This window comes from Candida tropicalis, assembly GCF_000006335.3.
Source record: "Candida tropicalis MYA-3404 genomic scaffold supercont3.8, whole genome shotgun sequence".
Classification (NCBI taxonomy): Eukaryota; Fungi; Ascomycota; class Pichiomycetes; order Serinales; family Debaryomycetaceae; genus Candida; species Candida tropicalis.
This window is the reverse complement of record NW_003020060.1, coordinates 661,423-676,424: the sequence shown is the minus strand read 5'-3', so window position 1 is coordinate 676,424 and position 15,002 is coordinate 661,423. Positions and strand designations below refer to the sequence as shown.

Below are 15,002 nucleotides of genomic sequence, written 5' to 3'. Positions count from 1 at the left end.
CTCCAAATCAACAACAACAACAACAACAACAACCCATATAAAACAGGTTTATATCCATAAGCACACCCGTCAGATATACGCACAATGGCTAAGAGAGTTGCAGATGAACAGATAACAAAAGATGGATTTGAAGGGTCTTCTGATGGAGATGATGCCCCACAAGGTCCAGTACAAGCATCTAATGATGTTTTATCAAAAAGAAAGATTCTAAAACCACGTGGTAGATTAGGAACTCAACCAAGTGGATCAAGTGGATTTAATGGATTTTCTAATGTTCAAATGCCACAATCATCTCTGTTTTCATTTGGAAATGGAAATGGAAATACTACTACTGCTCCAGCATCTAATCCTTTTGGTTCTTTAAAACAACAAGGTTCAACAACTATTGTATCTAATGATGAAGAAGAAAAGAATAATAAAATTAGAGCATTGAATGAGAATTTTGTTAAAGCAGTTAATAAATTGAATGTTCCTAATACTATTGCTGATTTTACAACAATTGCTCAAAAATATATTGATTATTATAAAAGTATATCAAATGTAAAACAACCATTACCAGTAAAACCACAACAACAACAACAACCTCCAACAGCAACTACAAGTACATTTCAATTCAAACCAAGTGTTCCTTCTACTACTACTACCACTTCATCAACTCCGATGTTTTCATTTAAACCACCTGTTCAAGAATCAAAACCAGCAGTTCCTTCTTCTACTGCTGTGAATGCACCATCAAAACCAATGTTTTCTTTCAACCCTCCAGCATCTGCATCATCTACAACAACAACAACAACAGAAAACTCAAGTGCTTCTACAACAGCAAATGTTCCATTATTTTCATCAAAACCAGCACCATCAGTTGAATCCAATACTATAAAGAAGGATAAATCTGATTCTGAATCTGATTCCGATGATGATGATGAGGTAGAAGAAAAGAAGGATATTAAAGTTGAAGGACCAAAATTCACCCTTGCCACTAAACCAACAGTTAAGTCATCACCATTTACTTTTGATCCTAAGAAATTAGCTAAAAAGAATGCCCCTGATTCAGATGATCTGGAAGATGAAATTGAAATTAAAGGTCCTACTTTTCAATTTAATAAACCTATTAAAGACAGTGTTTTCAAATTACCTACTACAGATTCATCTAAACCATTTACTTTTGGAGAAAAGAAAGAAGATAATAATAATGATAATGATACAAAGAAACCACAAAATGCATTCTCATTACCTTCTACATCAGACAAAAAGGAAGAACCAAAACCTTTATTTGGTTTAAGTAAACCTGAAGATAAACCTGAAGTTGCAAAACCACTGTTTACTTTTGGTAAACCAGTCGAAGAAGCTGCAAAACCACTGTTTACTTTTGGTAAACCAGTTGAAGAAGCTGCAAAACCTGCTTTTACATTTGGATCAGCATCAAAATCAACTGATGCCAAACCTGCATTTTCATTTGGAACTCCAGCTGCTACCACAACCGAAAACAAACCAGATACAAAAGAGTCTTCTACTAATACTACCACACCAATGTTTAAATTTGGTGCACCATCCACTACTAGTAGTACCAGCACTCCGTCTTTTAATTTTAAACCACAACCAACTGCAACTGCAACTGCAACTGATGCATCAGCTAAAGCTGAAGGAGATAAAGCTTCATCAGCACCAACAACATCTTTGTTTGGAGCTGTAAGTTCTGATAAACCAGCATTTTCTTTCAATAGTGGTGCATCTAAACCATTTACTTTTGGTACCCCTTCAAATTCTGAACAAAAAACTGAATCTACACCAACACCAGCATTTAATTTCAATACTTCATCATCAACAGCAACAAGTACATTTGGACTGAATAAACCAACTTTTGGATTTTCATTTGGTAAAACAGATGATAAAAAACCAGAATCTAAAGAAACTGCCACGGCAGCAAGTGAACAACCTCAACAAGAAGAAAAAGAAGAAGAAACAGGAGGTAATTTTACTCCAATTGCTAAATTATCAAATGAAAAAATTGAACAAACAAATGGAGAAGAAAATGAAATTGTTAAATTTACAATTCGTTCTAAATTAATGGAATTTGATTCAAATAATAAAGAAAATCCATATATTAATAAAGGATTAGGAGAATTGAAAATTTTATATAATGAAAAAACTGCAAAATCAAGAATATTAATTAGATCAGATGGTAGTTTAAGAATTTTATTAAATACTTTAATTTTGAAAAGTATAAATTATGAATCTATTGGTAATGGATCATTAATTAGAATTCCAACTATTGATCCTAATGATGCTTCAAAGATTATTACATATGTTGTTAAAGTTAAAACAGCTGAAAATGGATCTGAACTTTTAAAAACAATCAATGAATTAAAGTAAGTAAGTACGTATATATATATATATATATATAAGAATATATATATAAGAATATATATATATGTATATCTATTTGCACAATTCTTTTAAAGAATTTATAAATTCAATTTCATAACCGACATTAACATATTTTTGAGTATTTGAATTAGAATTAGAATTAGAATTGATTAAATTTTCACCAAATAAAGCATCAAGAATTTCTTGTTTATTACCAAATAATTTATGTTGAATTTTAATCATATAATTAAGAATTAAATTCATGATAATTTCATCAGGATTTAAATCAAATAAAATCAAATCAATAATTCTTGAAGATATTTCAAAATTAAATAAATTTAAACCTAAACTTAAGATTAATTTAGGTAAATAATCAAATGATGAAACATTATGAATTTTAAAATGAACTGAAATTCTATTAAGTTTAATTTTTAAAATTTTTTCAAATTTATAAATCATATAACTGTTTAATGAATTTTTCAAAATTGATTTCATTTCTTTTGATCCATTAATAAAAGTAAACATCATACTTGGTAATCTTAATCTATAAAATTGACAAATTGATATAAAACTTTTATAAGTATTTTTATAATTATAATAAAAAATTGATGTTAAATTAATCATTCCAGAAAGGTAAAAATTCATTATATTAAAATCTTCACTTAATTCTAATTCTCCACCTTGTTGATCTTTAAAATAAAGAATAATACTAAATATAATTTTAGTAATTTTGGAAATAACTTCTTGATCTTGAAAATAATTCAAATCTGGATAAACATTCAACATTAAATCTTTATAAATTTGATTGTATAATTTACACCATTGTAATAATGAAACATCAAACACTTTTGTATTAAGCAAGGTTTGTAATTGTTCTTCATCATTAACATTAACATGCGTGTTAGTATGACTATTCTTATTCTTATTCTTATTCTTATTCTTATTCTGAATCTTGTTTAAATGTAATAATTTTGAATGAATTATAAGATATTTATCAAAATAATATTCACAAAATGATTCATCAAATTCTTTTGGTTTCTTCAATAAATTAATCTTCCACCAAACATTACTACGAATATCAGAAGCAATACCTCTCCAATATAATTCAGTTATATCTTTAAATGATAATTCATCAAAACTTTTAATATTCAATAATGATCTTTCCCATGTTTTAACATCATCTTGACGTTGTTTCAATACATGATCCAATTCAATTAATCTCTTTTGTTGAAGTTGTGATTCTTGATATAATGCATTATATAAAATATTTTCAGATTCTTTTTGATGTTTCAATTTTTCATATGATGATTTTGGTGGTAACCAAATTGGTCTTGTAAAAGTATGATATTTTGGATCAATATTCCTTGTTGAATTACTACTACTACTACCATTATTATTATTTGAACTAGTAGTTAATTTATTAGGTAGTATTGACAGAATTCTTTTAAAATTTGACAACATTCTACGTTTTTGAAAACTTTCATCATAAATTTGGGAAAATTCATCTTTATTACACAATACTGTCAATTCTTGAGCATCTTTTGAAATACTATTAAATTCTTTATCAGTAATTATAGCCATTGATTGAGATCTTGCATGTTGTTGTTGAGGAGGAGGAGGTGGTGGTGGTGGTGGTGGTACTGGTTGTGTTGGTTTAATGGTACTTGATGTGATATCATGTTCATCTTCTTCAACAGATGATAAACTATCATTAATACTAACATGAGAAATAATTGAACTTGTTCTTGTTGAATCATCAGTGACAAATGAAAGATTTCTTGATTGATTATCAAATAAAAATTTCTCATGTTGATTCAATGATTCAATCGATTGTGAAAATGGAACATTAAATAAAACATTATCATCAATAATTTCATCTCTATCATCAATAATTTGAGATTGTTTATGTTTAACAATATTAGTATCATCATATTTATACTGTGAAATTGAACTATTGATATTTGATTTACGTAAATTCAATCGTTGAGAAGGTGTTAAATTCCCAGGGGTACGATTAACATTGATAATGAATTGTGAAGGAGAAATCATACTTGTACGTTTAACTTGTTGTTGTTGTTGTTGTTGTTGGGATTGAATTATTGTATTCATGGAATTATTACTATGAATTGAATTTCTAGTAATTTGTCTTTGTAAAGGAGATGGTACAACAGGTTGCTGTTTTGAATTCAATTTACTATAATGAGTTTTAGAATGAATTGAAATTTCTTCAAAATTGGCTTCATTAATTCTTGATTCTCGGAGATTCTTTTCTTCCTCTATTTGATGAAGTTTATTATGATTGAAATTAAATGAATCTATCGAAGTATTTGAGAATGTACGTTGGTGAATCATGATTTCCAATTGGTGTATTATTATTAATTAATTAAAAAACAGAAGTGGTGTTGATGGTGTTATCAGACAAAGACAAATGTGTAGATTTTTTAAAAAAATACAAGTGGGAGACTTTTTATTTGCTTGTTGAAATATGATATCCTCTTGACAACTCTATGTGAATGGATATTAGTCTAAAATAAGCTTAAGGAGTGTAAAAAAGCAAATTAGTTGGAATATAAGATAATGAAGTATGAATTGATTCTGGTAGTTTCTTCTTCTTTCTCTATTAAATATATATTATCAAAATATGAATTCTATGGCAAAGTGATATTGAAACGAGTGACACAATGGGGGAGAATGCTAATGATGACTAGATATAAACGAATGACACCTTTGATGGTAGGGTATATACTTGACTGCTTAAAGGGTTAATAGATGGACTGGATTTCTGTCGATAACTATTTCTTCTATGACCCTGACTTGACTTTATTTCGCGTTGGTTAGGAATATAGTTTTGATATTGACAAATAAGAATGGAACAACAAGAAAGCCCTTTGGTAAGTTATACTTTCACAAAAGAATGATAGTAGTAGTAGTAGTAGAAGAAGAAGAAGAAGAAGAAGAATAGTAGTTGTTGAAATTTATTTTATTTTATTTTTCAAGGAAGGAAAGAAGAAAAGAAAGAAAAAGGGAAATTTTAATTTAATCAGAGAATATAACTTTCACGTAACAGTAACAGTAACAATCAATGAATGAATGAAACAAAATTGGTTAATGTACGCAAAAACCAAAAACCAAAAAAACTCAATAAAAGTCGTGTACTCGTGGCGCATAATACATTTAATGCATGAAGAATATTTTAAGGAAACTCTTAATACAACAACAACAATAACAATAACAATTTCATCTGTGGAAGGGCGACGCACCACGGTCCACGGTCCACGGTCCACGGTCCACGGTGAATTGTATTCTTAGTTATCGTGTCGTGTCGTGTTATGTCGTGTCGTGTTATGTCGTGTCGTGTTGTGTAACCAAAAGAATAAATGAGGTTTTAGTTTAGTATGTTGAACAGCAAGATAATGATGTTTCATCGAAATTTGACTAATTGATTAATTGACTGTAGTTGCTGTTGTTTAAGGTAATGATTTAACCTCAATAGGAAAATGTGAAAACACACCACAACAGCAACAACATAATATTAAACGAGGCAAGTTGATGAGATGAGTTTCATTTCTACAACTTGTACATACATTTTGTTCTACGCATATCCATTGGGAAGGTTTTTAGTGTCTATCTTTGGATTAGTCATTTGTAAATCCCTTATCATCATCTTCTTCTTCTTCTTCTTCAACAACAACAACAACAACAGGATCATGTCTGATTGTAATCAAGTCAATCCTTTGGTGAAAGGGGGAAGAGAGAGGAAATCTGTTCACGGTATTTTTTGCAATGTTGTGTTTGGTCGTGTCCTTGTGTAAATTTTATTGTTCTTCTTGTTCGTCTAAATAAGTAAATAAATAAATTAAAAAGTGAGGTTGCTTTGTGTAACTGTTTACTTTTTCTGGCAGTTGTTTTTTTGACAACCAAAACAGAGACGCGAATCTTTTTTTTTTTCTCTTCTTCCTCCTCCTTTTGCTGCCCACATAGAAAAATTATTTGGGCGTTGTGCACGTCTTTGCTTGGTCACGTGGTATTCACCACATGATACATTACAATAACTTCTACATATAACTATACACAATCAATGAGAGATCGTAGATTAAAAAGTCCTTCCCCCTTCCCCCCAGTCAATATCTTGTGGAATATCTCAACCATGCAAGTGAATCACAATATGTATATATATATATATACATTCTTCACCTATGTTCCATGCATAATATCTCAAATAGACTCGAATTCGTCTAACGAGCTTAGTATTGTTGTTCAACAACAATTGTTCTTTCAAATCATATATAATCACAGACGATAGTTTTTTCTGATCAATATATAACCACTTTATATATATTGCTTGATCAATATGTTCATTTTAAACTTTTAGGAAACTTCGGTTAAGCTTATCATTGCAACATCATTATTGGAAATGTTGCAAAAAGGATTATTCTTAAATTTGATGATTGTCACGTGATTTGTGTCAAAAAACCAGAATTGTCTAAGGAGATGTACTGTAGTAGAAAAAATAAAGGATTGACTTTTTTTTTCTTTCAGATTTTTCAAAGTCGTTGTAATATCAACCCAACCCCAGTTTTCATTAATAACAACTATGCATTTGATCAAATCTTTAAAGCAGTCAAATGCTGATATTAGAATCTTATGGAGTTCTGTTTTTCTACGTATGGCCAGTTATGGATTAACTAATCAAGTTTTAACCCTATATTTAAAATCTTTAAATATTGATGAATCAAATATAGGATTATTTATGACATTAACTTTAATTGGTGATACTCTTATATCATATTATTTAACATGGAATGCCGATAAAATTGGCAGAAAATTAGTTATGATTATTGGAACAATAATGATGTTTTTATCAGGTTTAGTATTTTATTTTGCTTCTAATTTTTATATATTATTAATTGCTGCTATATTTGGTGTAATATCACCAAGTGGGGATGAAACTGGTCCATTTAAAAGTGTTGAAGAAGCAAGTATTGCTCATTTAACTCCTCATAATCATAGACCTGAAATATTTGCATTTTATGGATTATTTGCTACTTTTGGTGCTGCTTTAGGTTCATTGATTTGTGGTGGTTTAATTGATTATTGGCATGAAAATTTAAATATACCTTTAGTGGTTTGTTATAAATATGTATTTCTTGTTTATGCAGTTATTGCATTTGCTAAATTTTGCTTAATGTGTTTAGTATCTGGTAAAGTAGAAGTTGGAGTTGAAAATTTTATTGATGAACATACTGAATTATTAAATGATCATCAACATTCTACACCAGAAAATGGTGGTGATAATGATGATGATGAAAATAATAATGTTGCAAAAGATTCTACTTCATGGTTTGATTTGTCAAAAACTGCAAAATATTATTTACCAAGATTATTATGTGTATTCATGTTGGATTCATTAGGATATGGATTTATGCCAAGTGCATGGATAATTTACTATTTGAAAATTACTTTTAAGTTAACTGCTATGGCATTAGGTACATTATTTTTCATTACTAATATGGTTGATTCAGTATCTTCATTACCATCAGCATTTTTCTCGAAATTTTTAGGTCCTGTCAAAGCTATCTTGTTCACCCAAGTCCCATCAGCTATTTTCATGGGATTGATTACTTTTTGTAATAGTTATATACCTGTTGCTGGATTATTGGTGTTATATTATACTACAAGTACAATGGATGTTGTTCCAAGACAAATATTATTAACTTCAATCATGCCAAAAAGAGATATTACAAAAGTTATGGGTATAGTTAATATTGGTAAAACTTTGGCACGTTGTGTTGGGCCTATAATAACTGGTAAACTTGCCAGCGTGGATAAATTATACTTGGGTTTTTTAATCAATTCAATTTGTGTGCTTCTAGCTGATGTTGTATTAGCCAGTAACTTTCTACATTTGGATAAAGATATCAAATTGAAACAAAGTCTTGTACAAAACATCGAGTAGTCACTAGTATTAGTGGTAAGAAGAGATTACATAGAGTTTAAATAGAGGTTGTAAATGTATATATTCATGTCATATGATTGGAAATGAAAGTGAAAGTAAAAAAGAGTATATAACAGAATAATCAAATGTGAAAATCTGGGGAAATTTCAAATTTGTCCCTCGGTCACATTATTTCGGAATTAAAATTGCGAGAAGAGGAGGAGGAGGAGGAGGAGGAAGGCAAAAATTTTTATCTGGCTATCTCTTGGTGATGGGTGCACGACTCAGCCGCTAATAATAGTATAATCAGAAAGAAAGAAAGAAGTTACCCACACGTTATAGATGATTATAAACGCTGTCACTAGTGTGTTTAACCATGTAGGTACAGATACAATGGTTAAATCAAAACCCACGGAAAATGAAAATAGATTTCTGTGGGGGGGAGGAGAGAGGAGCAGGAGCAGGAGTGTCTCGTATTGAATGTGTGGATAATTATCCTTGATTAACCGTTTTATGGGGTAAATAATATACAATATACACAATTGAGATACCGAAATCTTCCATCTCCCCCCCCCCCTATTCGACTTCTATTAGTCTACAGAGTAACATCTCTCTTATTTCAATTGTTGATCTCTACTACTACTGAGCTGATCATCATGTGTCTACACCTCTGTTGTCAGATATATCACTGGTAAGTATTAATCACACACACACACAGATTGTAGTGGAATAGTAATCCTCGGTTAATGTGAAAAATGTGTTGAAAAGCACAAGCGTTTTTATCCACGTGCACACGACCTGATCACATTTCCCCCGCGCAAGAATTTCCTCATACAACAAACAGACAATTTTCAACTTTATATATAAACTACTTTGATATCCCTTGTTGTACTTCCTCCTCCTCTTCTTGCTATCTTTTTCTTTTGAAATACACATTAATTTCTGATTTAATATCTTCTTGTTCTTAGATCACTATTACTACTTACTACTACTAGAAGAAGAAGAAGAATAAGAAGAAGAAGAAATAAAAATCAATCATGTCTCCAGTAGATTTTAAAGATAAAGTTGTCATCATCACCGGTGCAGGTGGTGGTTTAGGTAAATACTATTCCCTTGAATTTGCAAAATTAGGCGCCAAAGTCGTTGTCAATGATTTGGGTGGTGCATTGAACGGTCAAGGTGGAAACTCAAAGGCCGCCGATGTTGTTGTTGATGAAATTGTTAAAAACGGAGGTGTTGCAGTTGCTGATTACAATAACGTTTTAGATGGTGATAAAATTGTCGAAACTGCAGTTAAGAATTTCGGTACCGTTCATATTGTTATTAATAATGCTGGTATCTTGAGAGATGCATCTATTAAAAAAATGACTGAAAAAGATTTCAAATTGGTCATTGATGTTCATTTAAATGGTGCTTATGCCGTCACCAAAGCTGCTTGGCCATATTTCCAAAAACAAAAATATGGTAGAATTGTCAATACATCTTCTCCAGCTGGTTTATATGGTAACTTTGGTCAAACTAACTATTCTTCTGCTAAATCTGCTTTATTGGGTTTTGCTGAAACTTTGGCCAAAGAAGGTGCCAAATATAACATTAAAGCCAATGCCATTGCTCCTTTGGCTAGATCAAGAATGACTGAATCTATCTTGCCTCCACCAATTTTAGAAAAATTGGGTCCTGAAAAAGTTGCTCCATTGGTCTTGTACTTATCCTCAGCAGAAAATGAATTGACTGGTCAATTCTTTGAAGTTGCTGCTGGTTTTTATGCTCAAATTAGATGGGAAAGATCTGGTGGTATCTTGGTTAAACCAGACCAATCTTTTACTGCTGAAGTTGTTGCCAAGAGATTCTCTGAAATCCTTAACTTTGATGATTCCAATAAACCAGAATATTTAAAGAACCAATATCCATTTATGTTGAATGATTATCCTACTTTGACCAAAGAAGCCAGAAAGTTGCCAGCTAATGATGCCTCTGGTGCTCCAAAAGTTTCTTTGAAAGATAAAGTTGTTTTAATTACCGGTGCTGGTGCTGGTTTAGGTAAAGAATACGCCAAATGGTTTGCCAAGTATGGTGCCAAGGTTGTTGTTAATGATTTCAAGGATGCCACCAAAACTGTTGATGAAATCAAAGCTGCTGGCGGTGAAGCTTGGCCAGATCAACATGATGTTGCCAAAGATTCCGAAGCTATTATCAAGAATGTCATTGATAAATATGGTACTATTGATATCTTGGTTAACAATGCTGGTATCTTGAGAGATAAATCCTTTGCCAAGATGTCTCAACAAGAATGGGACCAAGTTCAACAAGTTCATTTGATTGGTACTTTTAATTTATGTAGATTAGCCTGGCCATATTTTGCCGAAAAACAATTTGGTAGAATTATTAATATTACTTCCACCAGTGGTATTTATGGTAACTTTGGTCAAGCCAATTATTCTTCTGCTAAAGCTGGTATCTTGGGTTTGTCTAAAACTTTGGCTGTTGAAGGTGCTAGAAACAATATCAAGGTTAATATTGTTGCTCCACATGCTGAAACTGCCATGACTTTGACTATTTTCAGAGAAGAAGACAAGAACTTGTACCATGCTGATCAAGTTGCTCCATTATTGGTTTACTTGGGTACTGAAGAAGTTCCAGTTACTGGTGAAACTTTCGAAATTGGTGGTGGTTGGATCGGTAACACCAGATGGCAAAGAGCTAAAGGTGCTGTTTCTCATGATGAATACACTTCTGTTGAATTCATTAGAGATAACTTGAAGGATATTGTTGATTTCACTACCGACACTGAAAATCCAAAATCTACCACTGAATCTTCTATGGCTATTTTGTCGGCTGTTGGTGGTGACGATGATGATGATGATGATGAAGATGAAGAAGAACAAGATGAAGGTGATGAAGAAGAAGATGAAGAAGACGATGAAGAAGATGATCCAGTTTGGAAATTCAATGACAGAGATGTTATCTTGTACAATATTGCTCTTGGTGCCACCACTAAACAATTGCAATATGTTTATGAAAATGATTCTGATTTCCAAGTTATTCCAACTTTTGGACATTTGATTACTTTTAATTCTGGAAAATCACAAAATTCATTTGCTAAATTGTTGCGTAATTTCAACCCAATGTTGTTGTTGCATGGTGAACATTATTTGAAGGTTCATAGTTGGCCACCACCAACTGAAGGTGAAATTAAGACTACTTTTGAACCAATTGCTACTACTCCAAAGGGTAAAAATGTTGTTATTGTTCATGGATCCAAGTCTGTTGATAACAATTCTGGTGAATTGATTTATTCTAATGAAGCCACATATTTCATTAGAGATTGTCAAGCTGATAACAAGGTTTATTCTGATCGTCCAGCATTTGCCACTAACCAATTCTTGGCACCAAAGAGAGCTCCAGATTATCAAGTTGATGTTCCAGTTAGTGAAGATTTGGCTGCTTTGTACCGTTTGTCTGGTGATAGAAACCCATTACATATTGATCCTAATTTCGCTAAAGGTGCTAAATTCCCTAAACCAATTTTACATGGTATGTGTACTTATGGTTTAAGTGCTAAAGCATTGATTGATAAATTTGGTATGTTTGATGAAATTAAAGCTAGATTTACTGGTATTGTTTTCCCAGGTGAAACATTGAGAGTTTTGGCCTGGAAAGAAAGTGATGATACTGTTGTTTTCCAAACTCATGTTGTTGATAGAGGTACTATTGCCATTAACAATGCTGCTATTAAATTAGTTGGTGATAAAGCTAAGATTTAATGAAGTTTTTCTATTTTTCTCTATTTATATCATTATTATTATTATTATTATTAAATATATAACTTTTGAATAAAAGATTTATATATATTAGATTATTAAAATTAAATGCAAGATTGTGTGTATATATTATTAAAAGAAAGATTATCAAATGTGTGGTCTTGTTATTCTTCTTCATCTTCATCAACTGCAAAACTATACAATTCTTTATTTTCAGATATAGTTGAAGAAAGTAAAGATCCTGAACGTTTATGAAGTTTTATCTTTGAATACTTATGAGTTGAAATAGGAACCAGAAAATCAACTGGGGTATCATTTATAGGATCAATAATTGAACTATTTGTATTATCATCACAAGATGTTGTTGCAGGAGTTAAAAATGGAGAATGAATTGGACCACTATTATTACTACTTATAGTCGTATTATTATTAGTATTAGTATTAGTAGTAGTAGTAGTAGTAGTAGTAGTGCTATTATTAAAGGAATGATTTGTAATTGGAGATGTGAAAAAGTTAGATGGAGTTGAAAATAATTTATTTGATGAACGAGATTTAGGAAATTGAAATTGTAATTGTTGTTGAGATTGACCTTGAGATTGAGATTGTTGAATATTTCTTGATCCTTGTTTTCTATTAAATTGAGGACGAGTTGGTTTTCTTGTATCAAAATAATCTGAAGATTCTAAAACTGGAGAAGATGAAGATGAAATATAAGGATCGGTTAAAGTTGATTCAATTGAACCTGAATCAGAACAACCATTTGATGAAGTTGTTGAATTAATTGAATTAATTGAAGTTGATGAAAAATTTGATGATATTGATCTACGATGATTACGATATGATGAATTTCTAAATGATGCACTTGGTGGTTGAAAATCTTGGGTTGTGAAAAGTGAAGAATTTGAAAAATTATTATTCAATTCAAATGTACTTGTAGTTGGTGATGTTACTGGTGATGAAATTAATTTATTGGTAAACATTGGTTGATCTAATGAAATTGTATTGGCTCTAGTAAGTCTATGAATTGAATGTGTTGTTGTTGTTGATGTTGATGATGAAGGAGGAGTTGGTGATGATGATTCTTTAACTTTTGGAATTGATCTTTGACGTTTAATAATCTTTTCATTGGTGATGGTAGTATAAGATTGAGATCGACAATGTAATGTACTCAGTCCCCAAAATAATTGATCCTTTGACGAGTTATTACGATTAGTATAAAGATTATTACTACCAAATTGATAAGATTTATGTCTAGTCAATTTATTCTCCCTTCTTATTTTATCTAGATTGGATTCACATAACTTTTCATGTTGTTTCATTTCAATATAACCTTGAGGATTACACCATTGAGAATAATTTTCATAGAATCGTTTATATCCTCCTTCTAAAATAACCACATCTGGATATGTCAATTTTGGATAATTATCATAATTCAACATACGATCACATCTTCGTAAATGTTTAGCCATCATTGGTCCTCTAAATACACTAAATTCACAATGGAAAATAATCAATTTTTTAGATTTATTCTCTTCATCTTGGGATTGTTGTGGTTGTTGATTGTTAATAAAATTAGATTCAAGTTCCTCTTTTGAAGATATATTAATTGCATTAATTATATGACCTCCTTCATATTCATAATCAAAACGACAATCAATGATAATAAACTCATCAAATTCATGATTATGTTCACCACAAAGAATTTTAAATAATTGATCAACAGTTATTCTTGGTAATAAATCACTATCCAGATGTGAATATTCAATATTTGTAAATTTTAAAATTGAATTATCTTCATGAATCTGGTAGGATGAAATTTCTTTATTAGTTTGATACATTGAATGAAATCTTCTAATTTTTGATGGTTGATTATTTGTTTGTATGCTATTTTGAGTACTATTACTGTTGTTTCGACGGATTGGAGATCCAATATTAATAGTATCAAATGTATCTTCACCGTCTTCATCATCATCTTCTTCTTCCTCATCATCATCATCGTTGTTATTATTGTTATTTGTAGCCACACCAACACCAACAACATCATCGTCGTCGTCGTCTTCTTCTGAGTCGTAATTGGTGGGTATGTCATCATTTTCATCAATAGAATTAAATTCAATCTTTGGAGTATTGAAAAAACTATGAGAAGATTTTGAAACAACTTCAGACATGGATCTGCTAAAACTATTTGTTAATTGTTTAGTTTTTGATTTTACCGATGATGGAATAACTAAATTTGATAAATTTTTCAATGGACTACGTGGAAAATTCATTGATTGTGATTTTGAAGTTAATCTTGGAAACTCATTTTCCATCGATGTAGACGTTGATGTTGATGATGATAATGATAATGATGAATGAATAGGAGATGAATCTGGAACTGATTGTTGATTTGAAGAATAGGATGTTATTTCGGAACTCATCCCATCAATAAATGGACTACTTGGTCTATCTCGCTTAACGCGTAATGATGAGCTTTGGTTGTGATTGTGATCGTGGTGGTGGTTGTTATTCGTAATAGAAGATGAGTCGTCTTGGGAACTGGTAGTTTCATTCAATAGTGTCTGAATAATATTGTCATTATGTATCATGATAAATAACAAAAGAATAGAAAATTATGATGAATCACGAACAAAGAAAATGGACTTTTTTTGATTTCTTGATATTTCAACTTCGAGTTGTAATTTCTTTATGAATTCTTTATTTGATCTGAAATGTAATGAACAAGGACAATGTAAACCAGTATGAATAAATAACTAAAGAAGTATAGAAGAAAATAAATAAAAAAAAGTACGGTAAACTGATAGATTGATCGAAGGAGTAAGTGAACGAGTGAATGAGTAGTTGGTTGGTTGGTTGGTTGGCTGGCTGGCTGACTGGCTAACTGATTAACGAATTGTGTGAATGGATAATAGTAATAGTATTAAATGAAATGAAGTATTATC

At 30.9% G+C, this 15,002-nt stretch overlaps 5 protein-coding genes across 5 annotated transcripts; 3 read left to right on the top strand and 2 right to left on the bottom strand. All coding sequences in view use genetic code 12, as the record gives it.

Moving 5' to 3' along the window:
• Window positions 1-84: 84 nt before the first annotated feature.
• On the top strand, window positions 85-2,370 carry CTRG_05509 (nucleoporin; the record flags this gene model as incomplete). The annotated part of the gene is made up of 1 exon (XM_002551165.1): window positions 85-2,370. One exon carries the CDS (start codon window positions 85-87, stop codon window positions 2,368-2,370), a length of 2,286 nt encoding a protein of 761 aa, XP_002551211.1.
• A 66-nt stretch (window positions 2,371-2,436) lies between these two features.
• On the bottom strand, window positions 2,437-4,716 carry CTRG_05508 (uncharacterized protein; the record flags this gene model as incomplete). The annotated part of the gene is made up of 1 exon (XM_002551164.1): window positions 2,437-4,716. One exon carries the CDS (start codon window positions 4,714-4,716, stop codon window positions 2,437-2,439), a length of 2,280 nt encoding a protein of 759 aa, XP_002551210.1.
• Window positions 4,717-6,958: 2,242 nt separating this feature from the next.
• On the top strand, window positions 6,959-8,320 carry CTRG_05507 (uncharacterized protein; the record flags this gene model as incomplete). The annotated part of the gene is made up of 1 exon (XM_002551163.1): window positions 6,959-8,320. One exon carries the CDS (start codon window positions 6,959-6,961, stop codon window positions 8,318-8,320), a length of 1,362 nt encoding a protein of 453 aa, XP_002551209.1.
• Window positions 8,321-9,336: 1,016 nt separating this feature from the next.
• FOX2 (bifunctional hydroxyacyl-CoA dehydrogenase/enoyl-CoA hydratase) lies at window positions 9,337-12,063 on the top strand (the record flags this gene model as incomplete). The annotated part of the gene is made up of 1 exon (XM_002551162.1): window positions 9,337-12,063. One exon carries the CDS (start codon window positions 9,337-9,339, stop codon window positions 12,061-12,063), a length of 2,727 nt encoding a protein of 908 aa, XP_002551208.1.
• Window positions 12,064-12,224: 161 nt separating this feature from the next.
• Window positions 12,225-14,648, bottom strand: MIH1 (putative tyrosine protein phosphatase; the record flags this gene model as incomplete). The annotated part of the gene is made up of 1 exon (XM_002551161.1): window positions 12,225-14,648. One exon carries the CDS (start codon window positions 14,646-14,648, stop codon window positions 12,225-12,227), a length of 2,424 nt encoding a protein of 807 aa, XP_002551207.1.
• Between the last annotated feature and the right edge of the window lie 354 nt (window positions 14,649-15,002).